This window comes from Betta splendens, chromosome 3, assembly GCF_900634795.4.
Source record: "Betta splendens chromosome 3, fBetSpl5.4, whole genome shotgun sequence".
Lineage (NCBI taxonomy): Eukaryota > Metazoa > Chordata > Actinopteri > Anabantiformes > Osphronemidae > Betta > Betta splendens.
Genome location: NC_040883.2, coordinates 17086203 through 17101770, shown reverse-complemented (window position 1 = coordinate 17101770; position 15568 = coordinate 17086203). Strand labels below are relative to the sequence as shown.

The following is a 15568-nucleotide window of genomic DNA, read 5'->3' as shown; positions in this document are numbered from 1 at the left end:
CATGCAGCGCCGGCTGAACAAACACGTAGAGCAGAAAACAAACGGGGGGGGGGCGCGTAGAAAGAAATACCAAGAGCCATCTTTGTCTTTGATGGGATCATCATCAGCACATCATTCACAGGCAGGTTTCCACGTCATTTGTCAGAACGGTTAAAATGGCCAGCAGCGGGCGAGGGTGGGTGTTTTTCCAGGGCCAGAGGTGCTGAGGGCAGAGGAGCTGCACTTCTGTCTCTGTGAGCTGTGGGGATCCTGTCATACAGCGCTTCTATCTGTGAAAGCTGTTATTGATGTAATTGTATTGAAGTTCCAGCGACCATCTGTTCTCCTCTGGGAGGCCCGGCTCCTCGTCGGCAGTGAAGTGGTTCTGTGCAGCATATCACTGCTGCTGACGTGCTCGCAGAGAAAAAACTTCCTTTTCAGATTTTCCCAACGGCTGCTAATAAAATCCAGATGCGAGACCGGAGCCGTTTTGTGACTCGCTCGCTCACTTTTCCCTCCTTCTCCTCCATCTTTTGTCCCTCTTCGTCTCGTCTCCCTTCCTCTTCGTCCTTCTACGCCGCTAATCATTTATTTTTCTCTTCGCATCGACCTCTGTTCCGCTCACTCCCTCCTCTCTCTATCATCCATCCATCCTTGCCTCCCTCCCTCCCTCCCTCCCTCTCCAGCCACTAACCCAGAGCCATTCCTAAATAAAGGAAAGTATTTGTGACATTAGCTGAAGCGGACTGTGCCAAGAACAACTCCCCAGTTAGCCAGACACATCTGGAGAGTGTTAGGGCCGAACTGGGCTGTGGTACCAACGCTGGCTATCGTGAAACAAAACGGTCACAAATACTGATGTGTATGAATCACGCAGTGTAAAAACAGCTCTGCATTAAATTTGAAAAACATTGTTATCATCTCGCTGAAAACGATCATTTTTGTGGCTTGTCACACAGCCCAGCAGCTGCTTGTTAGCGCATTGTTTACACTTCACGACAGCGACAGAGGAATAGGTTTTATATGTGTAACTGTGCCAGTACACGACGACTTGCATGTACAGTATTCTGTGGATGCATGTGAGAGTGTGTGTGTGTGTGTGTGTGTGTGTGTGTGTGTGTGTGTGTGTGTGTGTGTGTGTGTGTGTGTGTGTGTGTGTGTGTGTGTGGCTCTGGGGTCTCAGTGTGAGAGGAGCTGAACACCTGAACATCAATAACTGTCATGTGGGCCACCTGGGACCCCACAGCCAGCTTGCACCATGGGCACACAGCCATCACCAGCACAGCTGCCACAGAGAGAGAGAGAGAGAGAGAGAGAGAGAGAGAGAGAGAGAGAGAGAGAGAGAGAGAGAGAGAGAGAGAGGGGGGAGGGAGGGAGGGAGGGAGGAGGCAGAAAGAGAGAGCAAGCAGAGACATGGGGGAGGAAGTAGACAAGAAAGAGACGCTCACATGAGGAAGTGACTGAGCATGTACAGCTGGGAAGGGGCCAGAGACGTAAAGGCACAGACACAAGCTCAGAGAGATTTACATGTAGCTAGAACTCCGTGTGATAACGCGTCTTTGTTCCCTCCTCGCATCCATCCAAAGCCTAATTATGCCAGCTGAGAGCTCAGCCTCAGGCTGCCAACATCAGATTAGGCCTGGTTTTGTCTTTCTGCTCTCCAACGAGCTCCGTCACACACGACACGCTGAAGAACACAGGAATAAAAAGAAAGTTCTGCAAAAGCAAAAAACTTTGTTTGGTGTCTTTAAGCTCTGATCGAAACCTAAACAGTTTTACTGAATTTGTCATAACCCTTGAAACCTTCAACTCTGTCTTCCTGCACGCTGCATGCTCCACGTGACAGGAGCTGCATAAACAGGACTCTTGATCCAGACACCTGCAGCGTCAACTAGCACAATTAGCTCATTAGCGCTTTCAATTACGCTCTTAATTGCAAACAGGCAGCATGAAGAGCGTCCTAGAAGACACAACATGGCGAGAAATACCAAGAGCGGCCGCGGCCGAGCAGCGCCGGGTGCAAAGGGGAGAACAAGCAGTGAGTAAGTGTCTCGTCCGCATCACTGTAGCACCGAGTGACTTCACGTCGGCGTTCGATCCGCTGGACGCGGAGGCCGGGCCGGCGGCTGAGCGATGGGACGGACGGGGGGAAAGCGGAGCAAGGCCGTGTGAGGAGTCCTGCGTACATCTGTGAGCAGCTACACTACATCTGGCTTAGTTCATACTGGTCACAGGGGTGGGGGGAGGAGGGGGGGGGGGTCTGAAGCAGCAGCCGTGGGAACGTCCCGCTGGCATGTGGGCTCATTGTGATTCTGGGAGAGTTGGGCCGGAGTCTCCACAGAGAGACCCGTCTGTCACAGTGCGCCTATGATAACACAAACATCCTTGTAACTGTACACAATCTGGACACACACACGGGGGCAGCTGGCACCACGGCGCCAGCAGAAGCTGAAACGCTGCAGTTGCTTTAGCGACTTTCTCTGGCTGCATGAATCCGCGTCCCCGTCACGGCAGATGTCCCGCGTCCATTTCCTCCAGGAGCGCTGTTTGAGGAGGTGTATCCAGGAAACAGTGGCCGGCGCTCGCTTCCTGTGTGACAGGTGTGCGACGGAGGCCTGACAGCTGCTGTCCTGCTCCCTCTTTCCCTCCCGTGTTCCTCTCCGCTGTCTCTCCCTCTTTTGAGCCAGCTGCAGCAGCGAGCAGCTCTGTTTGTTCTTACGTCACTGCCGCTGCCTGCGAATTTATGGAGCACAAAAGACTTAGATTTGACCCTGGCAACATAAGGTGCGCACGCAGACACACACGCACGCACACACACACACACACACACACACACACACACACACACACACACACACACACACACACACACACACACACACACACACACACACACACACACATTGTGGCCGCCTCGTTCTGTTAAAGCCCCGACACCGAGCTGTCTCTCCGCGGCTGCGATGGGAAAACAAACAGCAGCTTCGTCTTAGTCATTCTCCCGCTTGATGTCACGTATTTCATTTCATTCAGCGTTAAACGTCTGCTCCGTCACCGCGGAGCTGTCAGCGCTGACAGAACTGTCTGCAGCCTGAACTGCTCTCATGCCTCTTGATTTGGCCCACGGGCACAGTAACAATAGCGCCTGACATTAGCCAGCCGCGGGTAGCGTGTGCTCCGCATTATCCTGCAGGACCCCGTAGCCTCCACACACACACACACACACACACACACACACACACACACACACACACACACACACACACACACACGAGCTGCTGGGAAGCAGAATGCAGAGGGGGGGGGGGCAATTCATGTGACAGGTTAGAGAGAAGCTTTGACAGTTTCTCCATTTAGCCCACGGCCAGCTCATACTGGAAGCTGCAGAAATAAATACCAGCTAGTCCTCCGGGACCGGGCCCGACTACGGGACGCCGGCGCCGCCGAGCGAGCGGGTCACCGGGCCGTCAACGCGCCGATCAGGTGAGCTGTCAACCCGACGTCGCGGCCCAAGAAGGAGCGACCGAGGAGCTGCGCTCCACATCGGCGCCGGTCCGGAGCGCCGCGCTCGCTAATGCCCGGCGTCTCCAGCACAATCACAACCCCCCCACACCACCCCCCCCCCCCCCCCACCCCCCCCCCCCCCCCCCCCCCCCCCATTTATCTCAGAGCCCGGAGAAACGTGTAAGAAGTGCTCTTTAAACGATAACCGGCGGAGGTCAGAGCACATTACTGAGGAGCTGGTTTCTCTCTGAGGCAGCACTTGAAAGACGGCGCTGAAAGCATCAGACGCGCCGCGGCCCCCCGCTGAGCCCCCGTGACTTTAAATGCCAGCCAATAAGTTGACCACTGATCTTTTTAACATATCGGTAAAATCGGTGACCCCCCCCCCCCTGCTGCGCCTCTAATACATCTGAGAAGCTGAAATGTCCATTTAGCAGTGATCTGTACAGCACGCGGGCGGGAGCTTTTATCTGGAGGGGCAGCGTCGGCCTTTGTGCGTGCGGCAGAGGCCGCGCGGCGGAGGAAGGAAGGCTGGAGCCGAGATTAGGGCCTGTCCGACTGACTGGTGGCACTCGGTGGCTCGCCTTCCCATTTGAAGAGAGACGGAACCATCTGTGTGGCACAGGATCTGTTTCCAGGAGATAACGTCGCCTTTTTTTTAATTCCTCAACTCCAGAACACGAGACGAGACGCGCCTTCCTTCCACCTCGAGGACGACTTTGGAGGAAGAGGCCGTGACTTCAGCCCGCGCTCCTTTGTGCTCGTTTGCTCCCTGCCTGCGACAGCGGCACCGGGGTCGGCCTGTAGGAAAGGGTGGGTTTGGTTGGATCAGGTAGGAGACGCGATATGAACTTCCCATTTTCTCCGCCTGCCGCTGTGTCCATTTGACTTGATTAAAAAGGAGCTCAGCGCTGGTGGAGATTAGCGCAGCTGTTTCCTGTGTCTGACTCTGATCTGCGCACACTTCCTACCGCGAGGACGAGGACGTGGGAGGCGAGAAAGTGCCGTGGGGAGAATGGTGGGGGGAGGGGAAACGAAGAGTCGATGGCACAAATAATTTCCAGACACGCTCAACCATGGACGAGTTTTCACTCTTGACTCTCACACAATAAGGTAATTGGAGCGTTTCACCTGCCTCCACGAGACGCGGGAAGAAAACACACTTGATATTTCCAACGGGTGCAAAACAGCGTTTTGACTAACGAGGAACAACCGCGTGCCTGCGTGCTCCACAGCGTTCCGTGCACGCGTGGGGAAGCCGGCGGGGAAAAGGACGTCTCGCGCACACTTTGGGGGTTTTTACTCGGCCTCGGCCTCTGCTGAGCTCCCACGCTGCGGCGTCAGCGGGCCGACGTGCGGCCAGTGTGTTTCTGGTTCCGTGCGATGTTGGGAAGCTGTTCGCTGCTCTGCTCTGCTCTCTGACATTCTCCATGTCCCCGGAGAGCCTGGGCCGCCTTGTCACAGTAATGTCAAACACATGTGGAACAGAGCAGAGCGAGGCGGACCCACACACACACACACACACACACACACGCATACGTACAGTACACAGGACCCAGAACAAGGCAGAAGGCAGCCAGAACCCCACTGGTCTTTCCCACAGCGCATGAGGATAAACAGCAGCGAGACCAGGAAAGTCACTCCATCATTTGCTGACTTGCTTCCATATTCACACACTGATCTCATTAAATTCACATGAACCAAACTAACAGTAATCAAACTAACACTTCTGTTACCTGAGTGTGTTCACTACACATGTATAAACACACACACCTGTGACTTACCAAGAGTACAGCAGTACAGGACGTATTTATTTTTCCTTAAAGGCCACGCGCACACACACACACACACACACACACACACACACACACACACACACACACACACACACACACACACACACACACACACACACACAGCCATTTGGCTTGTCTTGTTTGTGATGGCCCAGGTGCCTGTGTTGTGCTGACCACCTGACCGGCTCGCTGTGTGCTCGCAGCTCCCGCCCACCCAAGGCCATCTGCTCTGCTCATTAATTAGGAGACAGCTAGTTTCACCTGCACTGCCCGCATTTAGATCACAGTAATCACACACACACACACACGCACTCAACAAGGCCACACACTCCCACAGTAAGCTTGTAAGCTACACTCACATCCCGCGGCGATCCCAGTTCATGTGCAGACACGGCCGAGCAGAAGGTTCTAAAAGGTGGACGGCTCCTTTGGACGCGTAACTCACTGGGACACGTCCTCCACTGTTGCGTGATGCCTGCGTTGTCTAGACGTGAGGTGAGACTGGGCTCTGAGTGTCTGCTCTTTCAGAGACGCGTCCTGTGGCATGGGCCCGTCTGGACCGGAACCGGATTAACGCCCGGCGGGCCGGGGTTGGAACGAATGGCCTGCCTTTAAAGGGAGCTTCTTAATGAAAAGGGGGGGTCATCTGCCTCAGCAGGTGGCTGGACGGGCCGGGCCGGGCCGAGCCGAGCGATGTGGCCGGTTTGGAAGGAGGGAGGGAGAGAGGCTCGCTTGGTGGTGATGCAGCCATAATGTGCGGTGAGGCTGGGTGTCTGCACTGCGGTTTCACCTCTGCAACCCCTCATCCATTGTTGGAGACTATTATCAACTGTTCAATTATTCAGATGATATTTACCAGGGCCAATTATACAGGCCCCATGTCCTGCAGAGAAAATGGCTTGAGTGTTTTACTGTTGCACTAACAGGCGGAAGAGTGCGCTGCTGAGGCTGTTCAAGTGGGGGTAGAAACCTTGGGACGGACCCGAGCTGCTCAGGGAGCGTCCTCACAGACGCCAGGTTTGTTATAGATCCCACGTTATGATCGCAGCTTCTTCGCTGACGTTTCAGTAGCGTTCACTTCTTTCAGTTGCCGCAGCTTTTCTGTCGGACACTTTTTTTTTTTTTTTGTTTAACGCCTTCACACAACGATTTGGGCGCATGGACACACGCGCACGCCAGAAATCACAAACATTCAAGTTTCTCATTTATTTGTATACACTCACACTGGTGCAATAATGCACCATACGGGGCTGCAGAGGTTATTCTGGGTCGGGCTCAGGGTAAGTGTCTAAACTTATCCTTTTACACACATCACCTTCATGGAGCCCAGGTGGACACCAAGTTCATGGAGACCACACATTTGGTGTCATCACCGAGTCTCAACACTGCTTTGATGTTCAGCAGAGACTGATGGAGCAAACTACTCACAACCACCACCCGCCCCCCCCCACTCTTTTTTTTCTTACTATCTGTCCACCTCAGCTCTCCACGTTCTGTTCACAAATAAACCAAAGTAGATCTGATGGGCAATAATAGTATTATGATACAGTAGGAGTAATAATTTAAAGCCTCTAAGACACTGAAGGTAAAAGGATGCCATAAAAGTGGAGAAAATTTAAGACAATTTTAAAACCAGCCTAGTTTTATTTTATACATATATTTATATATTTTTATGCCTCTATGAGTTGCAGACATAATATTATGAGACTTTTTCCTTGCATAAGTTCTTTAAATGAACTTCTTCAGAATGCCAAACATGCAAAACTACGAAAACCTATTCACTTTTGCAAAACCCCTGAATAATTCACTCTTTAAAGAAATAAAATAGTCCTTTGTACATTGCTTCAATAGCGAGCGTTTGCAGGTTGTACTTACTTTGTGAAGGTCGAGGTCAAGCTGAGGTAATTGTAGCGGTGATAATCCACACCAAACGGTTTCTAAAACAGCTTTTATATCGTCTCAATCCGCATTATTTGGAAACAGGGACTGGTCCGAAGCCTGTGCTGGATAGTGCGCACAGTTCAGGTGTTATTCCTTCTTTTTGTTTTTCAAGTACTGGGAAGAAGGAGCGACAGGAGCCGACGTCTAACACAAAAGAAAAAAAGCTTTAAGTTTCCTTTGGGAGCTCAAGCGGTGTTGATGATCCAGGGTTAATGAATGATGAGGTATTTCTCTTTTCGCCTAAACGGAAGAAACAATTGGATCCTTAACGACACTGATGTCTTTGGTTTCGCAGGACGTGTGTGTTTTTCTTGAGCGAACAGCTTCTCGCGTTGAGGACAACGGGGAAAAATCAGAACTTCTCGCAGTCATCGACTCGCCTTCGTGCTCATTCTGACCATCCAGGAAAGGAACCAGAAATGGAACAATACGATTCGAACTGCAAACCAAAAACGCACTTTCTGTTTCTTTTTGTTATGAGTGGACAGAACTATCAACCTGCTTTCTTCTTCGCTTTAAGTCCACAGATCCTCGCGTCTCTCGTGCAACTAACGCTTGAGATGCGGATCTTCTCGTCTGCAGGGCGCGTCTGTTTCTCTGTTATTATCCCGCTGTGACAAGTTTAAAAACACAGTTTGGGCTCAGTCCGCGGTGTCGGGGTCAAGTCCTCAAACATCCGACGGCACCGGCTGGGCTCCGTTAATATCTTCGAACCGCGGTTGACGCCGAGGCGACTCCGCCGCCGCGTTTCCCCCTCTCCTCCCACGGTCGTCCGCTGAGCCGTCTTCGGATGGTGCTGGAAAAGACTCACTTCTCCCGAGGAAAAATCACAATCAGCTGCTTTTACCAGAAGGGGTGAGTTTGGTTTCCGCGGATTCGCGATTTGGCTTTTTCGGACTTTTATCTTCGCTGATGAGTGGAGCTGGCGGGCCCACTGTGCGCAGTAACCGCGGCTCTCTCCTCCTCCTCCCTCTCTGTCCTCGCAGTAGCCTTCTGTCTGCGTTTAAACACCATCTGGAGCTCCTAACCTCTCTCTCTCTCTCTCTCTCTCTCTCTCTCTCTCTCTCTCTCTCTCTCTCTCTCTCGGGTACCATTAGTGGCAAAAGCTGGCATCTATTGTACAGGAATCCTTGAATTCAAAAACTCCAATTCGTGCAAATTGATTATGATGCCATTGGAGGCTAAATATACTGCACTAGATCAGCAAATGACTTAATCACAGTTGACAGTTGACCCGGGTATTACAATTAAATGTGCAAATATAATTATACATGCAACTGTACGTGATAAAATGTATCTGATGATTGAGTGACGAAGTGCAGCCTAAAATAAACCTTGTCCTGTCAAGTCATTTCAGACACCAGCGCAGTCAAATCAACAAGCAACGGGAGGTGAAACACAACTGCTGCGCTGTCCCTCTGTCTGCCCCTAGGGGCCGCTGTTTCCTCATATCAGGACGACGAGAACAACCAGGTAAGCGCAGGACAACAAACTTTATTTAGTATTTGAATTATTGAACTGTTACTCAGTTTTTGTATCGTTTCGAGGCGCTGATTTGAAAAGTTGGACCCAATAACTGTTTTAAAAAAAATTCACCTCAGATTGAAAAAAGAAAAAGTTGATTGTTTGTTTATCAGTTTTATCAGTTAACACACACAGCTCATTCTGAATTATACCGGCTTCTCTACAGATTAAAATAGATGTTTTACTGACTTTGGTGCATTTACACCACAGTATTAGTTAGTCAGAAATACACACACAGAGATGGAGGCAGGTACATCTGGTTTGTTTATAGTGAGAACCCCACACCTGTCCAGACTGTGAGGTCTGTGAGACCCTTTTCCCCACCCACCTGCTCTCATGCGCTCCCTGAAACACACACACACACACACACACACACACACACACACACACACACACACACACACACACACACACACACACACACACACACACACACTCAGAGGCGTGGAGGGGGACAGAAGACAAAGCTGACACCCTTCTGCCCTCTTCTGTTTCTACAGAACAAACAGAACCAGCTTGTAAAGTACACACGGACAGCTGCTCTGCCCCAGCTCCAGTCTCACCAGCTTCACCAGCCTCCAACACAAACGCTGGCTTCTAATGGAGCCCAGAGGACTTTTAAAAAAAGGCTCCGGAACTGATTAAATATCGTGACCGAGCGCAGAGGGAAACCCCGGCACTCGCTGATCGGAGCGCAGCCGAGTGAAATGACCCAATGTTTGAAGCATGGGGTGCATTGAATGTTGGGCTGCGTCTGCAAACGTAGTCGTACACAAACACAAACGCACACACACAAGCGCTACAGGCCCTTATAGGACGGGTGTGTCATCGGCAGAGTGTGTAGTGTGCGGAGCATGGTTGTCAAGGAGATGGATGGAGTGTTTATAAAACTTACTCTGAAAGAGAAATGCAGATAGGGAGTGTTGGAGAGTAAAGGCCCTACAGTAGCTTCTCAATGCACGCAGCCTTGTGAGTGTGTGTCACTGCGGTTCTGTAGGTGGCTCTGTGTGTGTGTGTGTGTGTGTGCACGCGCGCGTGCGTGTGTGTGTGTGTGTGTGTGTGCGTGTGTGTGTGGCCTTGAGTGACAGAAAGGTTGACGATGGGGGTTGCATCCAAAGAAAGGATTCCTGTCAAGGTGACAGCTCCGAGACTGACAGGATGCTATTCTCCTCGGGAGCGGCGTCAGTCAACCTGTCAGCCTCCCTGTACGACAGCGCCTCGCTCCTCTTAATTTGGCCTTTTGTTGAGCGGTCACTGGGTTAGCGCTGACACTCCATGTGGCTGGCCTGATAAACTGCACAATGGAGCGCACGCGAGGTGGGAACCTCGCCTTCATGAACTCCCTTTGCCATAATACTATGACTGGTGGACCCTTTGATGGCATTAATGACCAAAACAGCTTTTTGTCCTCTGTCTTTCACCTAATGTTACCTCACACCCCCTCCATCCACCAGCCCCAGACTCTGGACTCTTGTGTCCAGACAAGAGTGACACTCATCTCCTGGTTGCACAAACGCTTTTTTAGTTCCTAGAATTAGTTTTGGTCATTGTGCTGGTCTGAATTTGTCAATTTTTGTGTGTGTGTGTGCGTGTGTGTGTCTGTGTGTGTGTGTGTGTGTGCATGCGTGTGTGCGAGCAAAAGCGAGCGGGAAAGAGAGAAGTTTGCAGCATTTCATTCATTCACATTGTAAATCCTTTCCTATAGTGGCAGTCACAGGCTAGTGTGTTGAAAGGAGATAAGGCCCTGAGCCGAGTGAAAGGAACGCTAAACCCATTGTGTTCCTGTGCTCCTCTCTCCTCTGCTATCTTCTCCACTGTCATGCACATTCAACAAACACTCTCATGGAGTTGCCATTAAAGACACCAATCTAGGTTCCGCGAAGCCATGGAGGGGGGGGAGGGAGCGAGAGAGAGAGAGAGCACATCTCTTTATCACGGCACCAACGTAACTGAGCTGTGTTATGCTGATTGAAACGCTGATAGAAAATTATTGTGTTGAGAAATTTCCTTTTCAGCGCGTGCGTCATCTGTGAATGCGGTGTTGTCATTTAAACACTGCTCTCTCCGATAGCGGCGCTGGAGAGGATGTCGGCGTCTCGCCGCGTGTGTTAACATCTCTGCTCCGTGATGCGGTGAAGGAGGACCGGCCGACTTTGTAACGTGGCTTGTGGAACGGGTCCTTGACCCGCCACCAGCGCTGCCTCCACAATATGTGCCCAAAGTGGCAAAAACCAAATGATCCCCTATACTAGAATCATAGTTCAGCTGATTCACATGATTAAGGACTCATGAAGAAGAACATAGATAACGAAGCTGCAATGCGTGAATCTCTTTAGCATAGGTCTCTCCCAAAATAAACCTGTCTGCGGTCGTGAGGGGTGAGCATGCACAGAGCTGGGTGCAGCAATGTAAGCACTGGTGTGTTCCCAGGTTGAATGAGGGCCTCAGTGCAGCGTTAGCGTTGACCAACAGAAGTGCAAGCTGACGAAGGAGGAAGTGACACCTGATTAAATCAAGTGTTGACTCAAGAACAGGATATGCAGTCTGAGTCTGAGGGAGACGGACAATAAAAACGCCGAACACGCCCCCCCGAACGCCGCGCCGCGGCGTGTGCGAGCGCGTTTCCCATGAGACAATGCTGCGTGTGGAGGCACTTGTTTGTGTGTTTGTGCGTTCGCAGGCAGTTGGTGGTACTGGCGCTGGAGATAGTGAGCGGAGGGGATGAGGCACTGTATCAAGTTGTGAACATCTGTTCCTCGTGGAAACCACAAAGCTGGTGCTGAGGAAATAGAGGATAACAGCCCCACCCCACCCCCACCACACACACACACACACACACGCCCCATCATCATCCACAGAGTGTTGAAACTCTTGTGCTCGCATGAAACAGGTGTGTGGCGACGTGAGCGACCGCGTTGGTGATCTATCATGACAGCCACGCGGCTGTGGTGTTATGTACGGCATAAAAGTGCTGCTGGTGACTGTTAGGGAGAGAGAACTCCAAGGAATAGCCTATTCATAGCTGTGGAGGATTAGGATGGGCACAAAATTATGAACTCTATGATACAGCCGACATGAGCCAAGGCTTTGTTAGGGATTCACTGCACCTTTTCAGTCAAGTCCCTTGATTTAGTCCTTGCTCCTTTTCTTCCTCTCTGCAGCGCTCTCATTGCCTTCCTCCCTCTATCTGGGCCTGCTGTGCGGCTGTGCTGGTGCTGGGTGGCAGTTCCTTATTGTAGAGCGTGTGTGTGTGTGTGTGTGTGTGTGCGTGCGTGTGCGTCTGTGCGACTGTGTGCGACTGATAAGACCCAGGGAGAAGAGCCAGCGTGCCGACATATTCTTGCCACCGCAGTTATCGCCCGTCGCAGCTGTGCCTGAGCTCTGCGACATCTGCTCCCTCACAGGAAGCCTCCGCTGCAACTCACAACACCTAGCGCGCACGCACACACACACACACACACACACGCGCGCATGCACGCACACACGCGCATGCACACCGCTTCTCCATACAGTGTGAACATACAGTATTGCCGGACTCTAGCCTCCCCTTACACACACACACACACACACACACACACACACACACACACACACACAGTTATTTCAGGTGAACTACTTGAACAAAGAGCAGTGTTTACGTCTCACACCGACACATTTCCTCGGCGCACGCACGTGAGCGCACGCGTGGCTGTGAGACGAATGCACCGACACCCGAGTTCCACTGTGTTTTTATCACAGAATTACAGGGGGGGATGCTTTTGACTAAGCCTAATTATAGAGGCCTTATCGCTGCAACGTTCACAAAGCTCATTACTGCCAAGAGACGGCAGTCGCTGCAGGTAATTCACTACGTTGGGTATTAGTCCTGGCGCTGGCTTACAGTTTCTACATATTTAGAGTCTATAAAATTAGGCCTTTAATGTCTGATTCTTAAAGCATCTCTCTCTCCTTGAACCCTTTGCTGATTTAAGTGAAGGTTTTTATTTTTACCTCCAGGCGCTACTTCAGTGTTTTCACTTCTTTAAGAATCAATTACATTTTTCCCTCCCTTTCATTTTTCTCTTGCCTCGACGCCTTTGGAGCTGCCACACCGGTGTGGAACTTTTGCACACTTCCGACCTGCATCTGTGTTCGAGCCGAGCAGCGAAACTGCAGAACCGGGTTCTGCAGCTGCCTGGGGAAGCCCGCAGGAAGAAAGCCCCCGCCCACCCAGCGTCCCAGACAGCGTCTTTCCCTTTCCTCCGCTGTGCCACAGGATGAGGACGCTCCTCTGGGCTCCTTCACAACAACCACGACTTCATCTGAGCTCATGAAAATAAGAAAATGCTCTTGTTGGACTGGTTTGACTTGGGTCCTAGCGTGGGATCATGTTGCACTCAATCATCCGGGTGAGGAAAAGTCATTTCGATGAAACGTTTGATGTCATTTTAACCTTGAAACCCTTGCGTCACTCATCGAATAACAGCCCCGCTGCCGAAATGCCCTCACAGCACGCGGCGCTGAGTCAACACAAACTGATTATCCGTCAATCACTCCCACTTAATGAGCGGACCTGACAGCTGCAGGTTCCTCCATCACTCACCGCAGCGCCGCCGTGCCAAAAGGTTCCGCACAACCGCTCCTTCAACATGACAAGCGCCTACCTTCGCTACAGTTGTAGTGGCTGCTGGTGGCCGGGTCGGGATCGAGGCTCCCGGGCCGGAGTCCGCGGCAGGCGTGTTTAACCCTTAGCTCCCTGTGGCTGACGAGCGTGACTGTGGGGACACGTGGAGCGAAACCTGGAGCGGATGAAGTCCCAGCCTTCTTCTGGCGCTCCAGATGAACCTCAGCCGACATGTTCTGACCTTGGAATCACCACGGCGAGAGTTCACCACCACCGAAGAAGAAACGGCGGAACCTTTGAAGCCTGTCCTGTTCTGTGCTGGTAAATCTTTCACCCACTGTGCGTTAACGGCTGTCAGAGCTGTGTGAGTCGCGTCCTTTTCCCCTCTCATCAGAGTCTTCTCGCTGTAAAACTCCTGGACTCCTCAAGTCATTTTCCTGCTTCACGGAAAACTGTCTAGAAAAACACGCTGAGGTTGCATATTAATATCCACAACCAACGACTGTTGTCTTCAGGCTCATCTCCTGTACACACAACCCTCCGGTCCCTCTTATCCTTCCATCTGCTTCTCTCTCCTCCCTTTTTTTCAGCAGGGTGTGCGTTGGGCGAGCAACAGCATGTGTGTGAGCGCGTGTGTCACAGCCAGGTCATTCGGTCTCTCGCAGCCCGGCTGATGGGCTGTGCTCCCGTCTGAACCCTCCTCCCGCCCTGCCCTGCTGCTGCGACTCAAAGGAGAAGTGTGCGTTCGTATGATAGTTTGTGTGCGTTGCTGCTGTTGCAGGCCGGGCCGGGCCTCCCCAGGGGCCGCAGCCGCGGTGCCTGTGCTAACAGCAGCAGTCAGCAGGACCTGGGCCTCCATCTGGGCTTCCTCTGTCAGGAACCAGCTGTGTCTGCGGACGCCGGCCACTCGTTCCCCTCCTCGCATCTTCGGGTCTCGGCGTTCCCTTTACCTTGTTCTCAAGATCCCTCTGCCTGCATGTGCTGTGGCCCATAATCAGTGCTGATGGATGGTCTCCAGTTAATGCTAAAGGTTTGAAAATAAGCCCTAAAGGTTAACAAATCGTAATAAAACAGTGTAAAATGTAATTCATTGTAAATAGCTTCCACCTGTGTTTCTAAAACTTAGGAAAATAAAAACAGACTCTTCATCTTCTCTAAACGGAAACGTCATTTGTAGAAATAACACTTTTTGTTTTTATTCACAGTATTTGCTGGAACCGCTCTTCTCATCAGCTCAACATTTACTTCTCATTTTATGCATTCCATATAAACCAAGGTTTTTCCCTTGAGAGCAGTTTCAGTTAAATGTGAAGTTAGGTAAAGCTAGTGTGAACATAAGTATTTGAATGAAGGTAGTTTTATCTCCCATAACACATTAGCTTAAGAGACATAAAAGAAAGAGAACATTTAAAGGGTGGGGCGCTTTGAAACATACTATTTCACTTTTATTATTGCTTCTATTACCCTCAGTATCTGTGTCTGTTGTCTCTAGTAAGCCCTTGTAATTGCTGAACTCTGTCATTTAATGCTTAGACCTTCAGTTTATTTTCCAATTCGTTCGTGAGGGTCACAGCAAACAGACGGAGGAAGGTTTTGGCAATAGGCATCTGCTTGAGACATTCCAGCCACACATTTGGTAGCATAGATGCCAAAGTAAACTCCACAAAGCTGGGGCAGCTGACAATGGCTTTCATGTGACACTCCAGCAACACTGTAGCCGTCACCTCCTTGACCTCCCGACCTCCCAGGAGTCATTAGCCCCTAACTCGGTCCTAGCTCCTGACGGCTACACGCCCAAAACACACGCCGACGTACTTTTTATTCGAGCAGGTTTTGTGCAGAGCAGAGAAGTGAGAGGGGATGTGAGTTCACAGATGTGCCGAGTGCCTGGCTGAAACCAACACACAGATGGTCATAAGCAGAGAGGAAGTGAGAGAAACGCATGTTGCTTTCTCTGTCTCTGGGTGGGGGTGACAGAGAGATAAAGGGAGAGAGAGACAGACAGAGAGAGAGAGAACTGATTTCTCTTTAAACCCGCAACGTAACGAGCACATGAAATCTAGGGTTTTTTTGATTTTCACACAATTAATGACGGACTTTCCCATCTTTACAACATGTACTTACAGAATGCGCTCCCATTTAAAAACACTATACAGTGTGACTGGGACAGGTCAAATGGAAGAAATATTATGACTGAAGGTGGTCAGCAAGATGAAACACACCT

General features: G+C 51.0%; 1 protein-coding gene and 1 long non-coding RNA gene across 5 annotated transcripts in view; one reads left to right on the top strand and one right to left on the bottom strand.

Annotated features, from left to right (window-relative positions):
- Window positions 1-13975, bottom strand: part of cbfa2t3 (CBFA2/RUNX1 partner transcriptional co-repressor 3) — a 32045-nt gene extending 18070 nt beyond the window's left edge. For 3 of the 4 annotated variants that reach the window (XM_029144360.3, XM_055507535.1, XM_055507536.1), the window contains exon 1: window positions 13385-13975. In XM_029144360.3, coding sequence (XP_029000193.1) covers window positions 13385-13577 — 193 coding nt within the window. In that variant the 5' untranslated portion in view covers window positions 13578-13975. Of the gene's footprint in view, window positions 1-7151; window positions 8579-13384 lie in introns of those variants that run through there. The other variant, XM_055507537.1, reaches the window with a different exon arrangement.
- LOC129603913 (uncharacterized) lies at window positions 13531-14497 on the top strand. Its single transcript, XR_008694268.1, has 2 exons — window positions 13531-13665; window positions 13935-14497. It is a non-coding gene; the product is annotated as an uncharacterized LOC129603913 (long non-coding RNA).
- Window positions 14498-15568: the final 1071 nt, after the last annotated feature.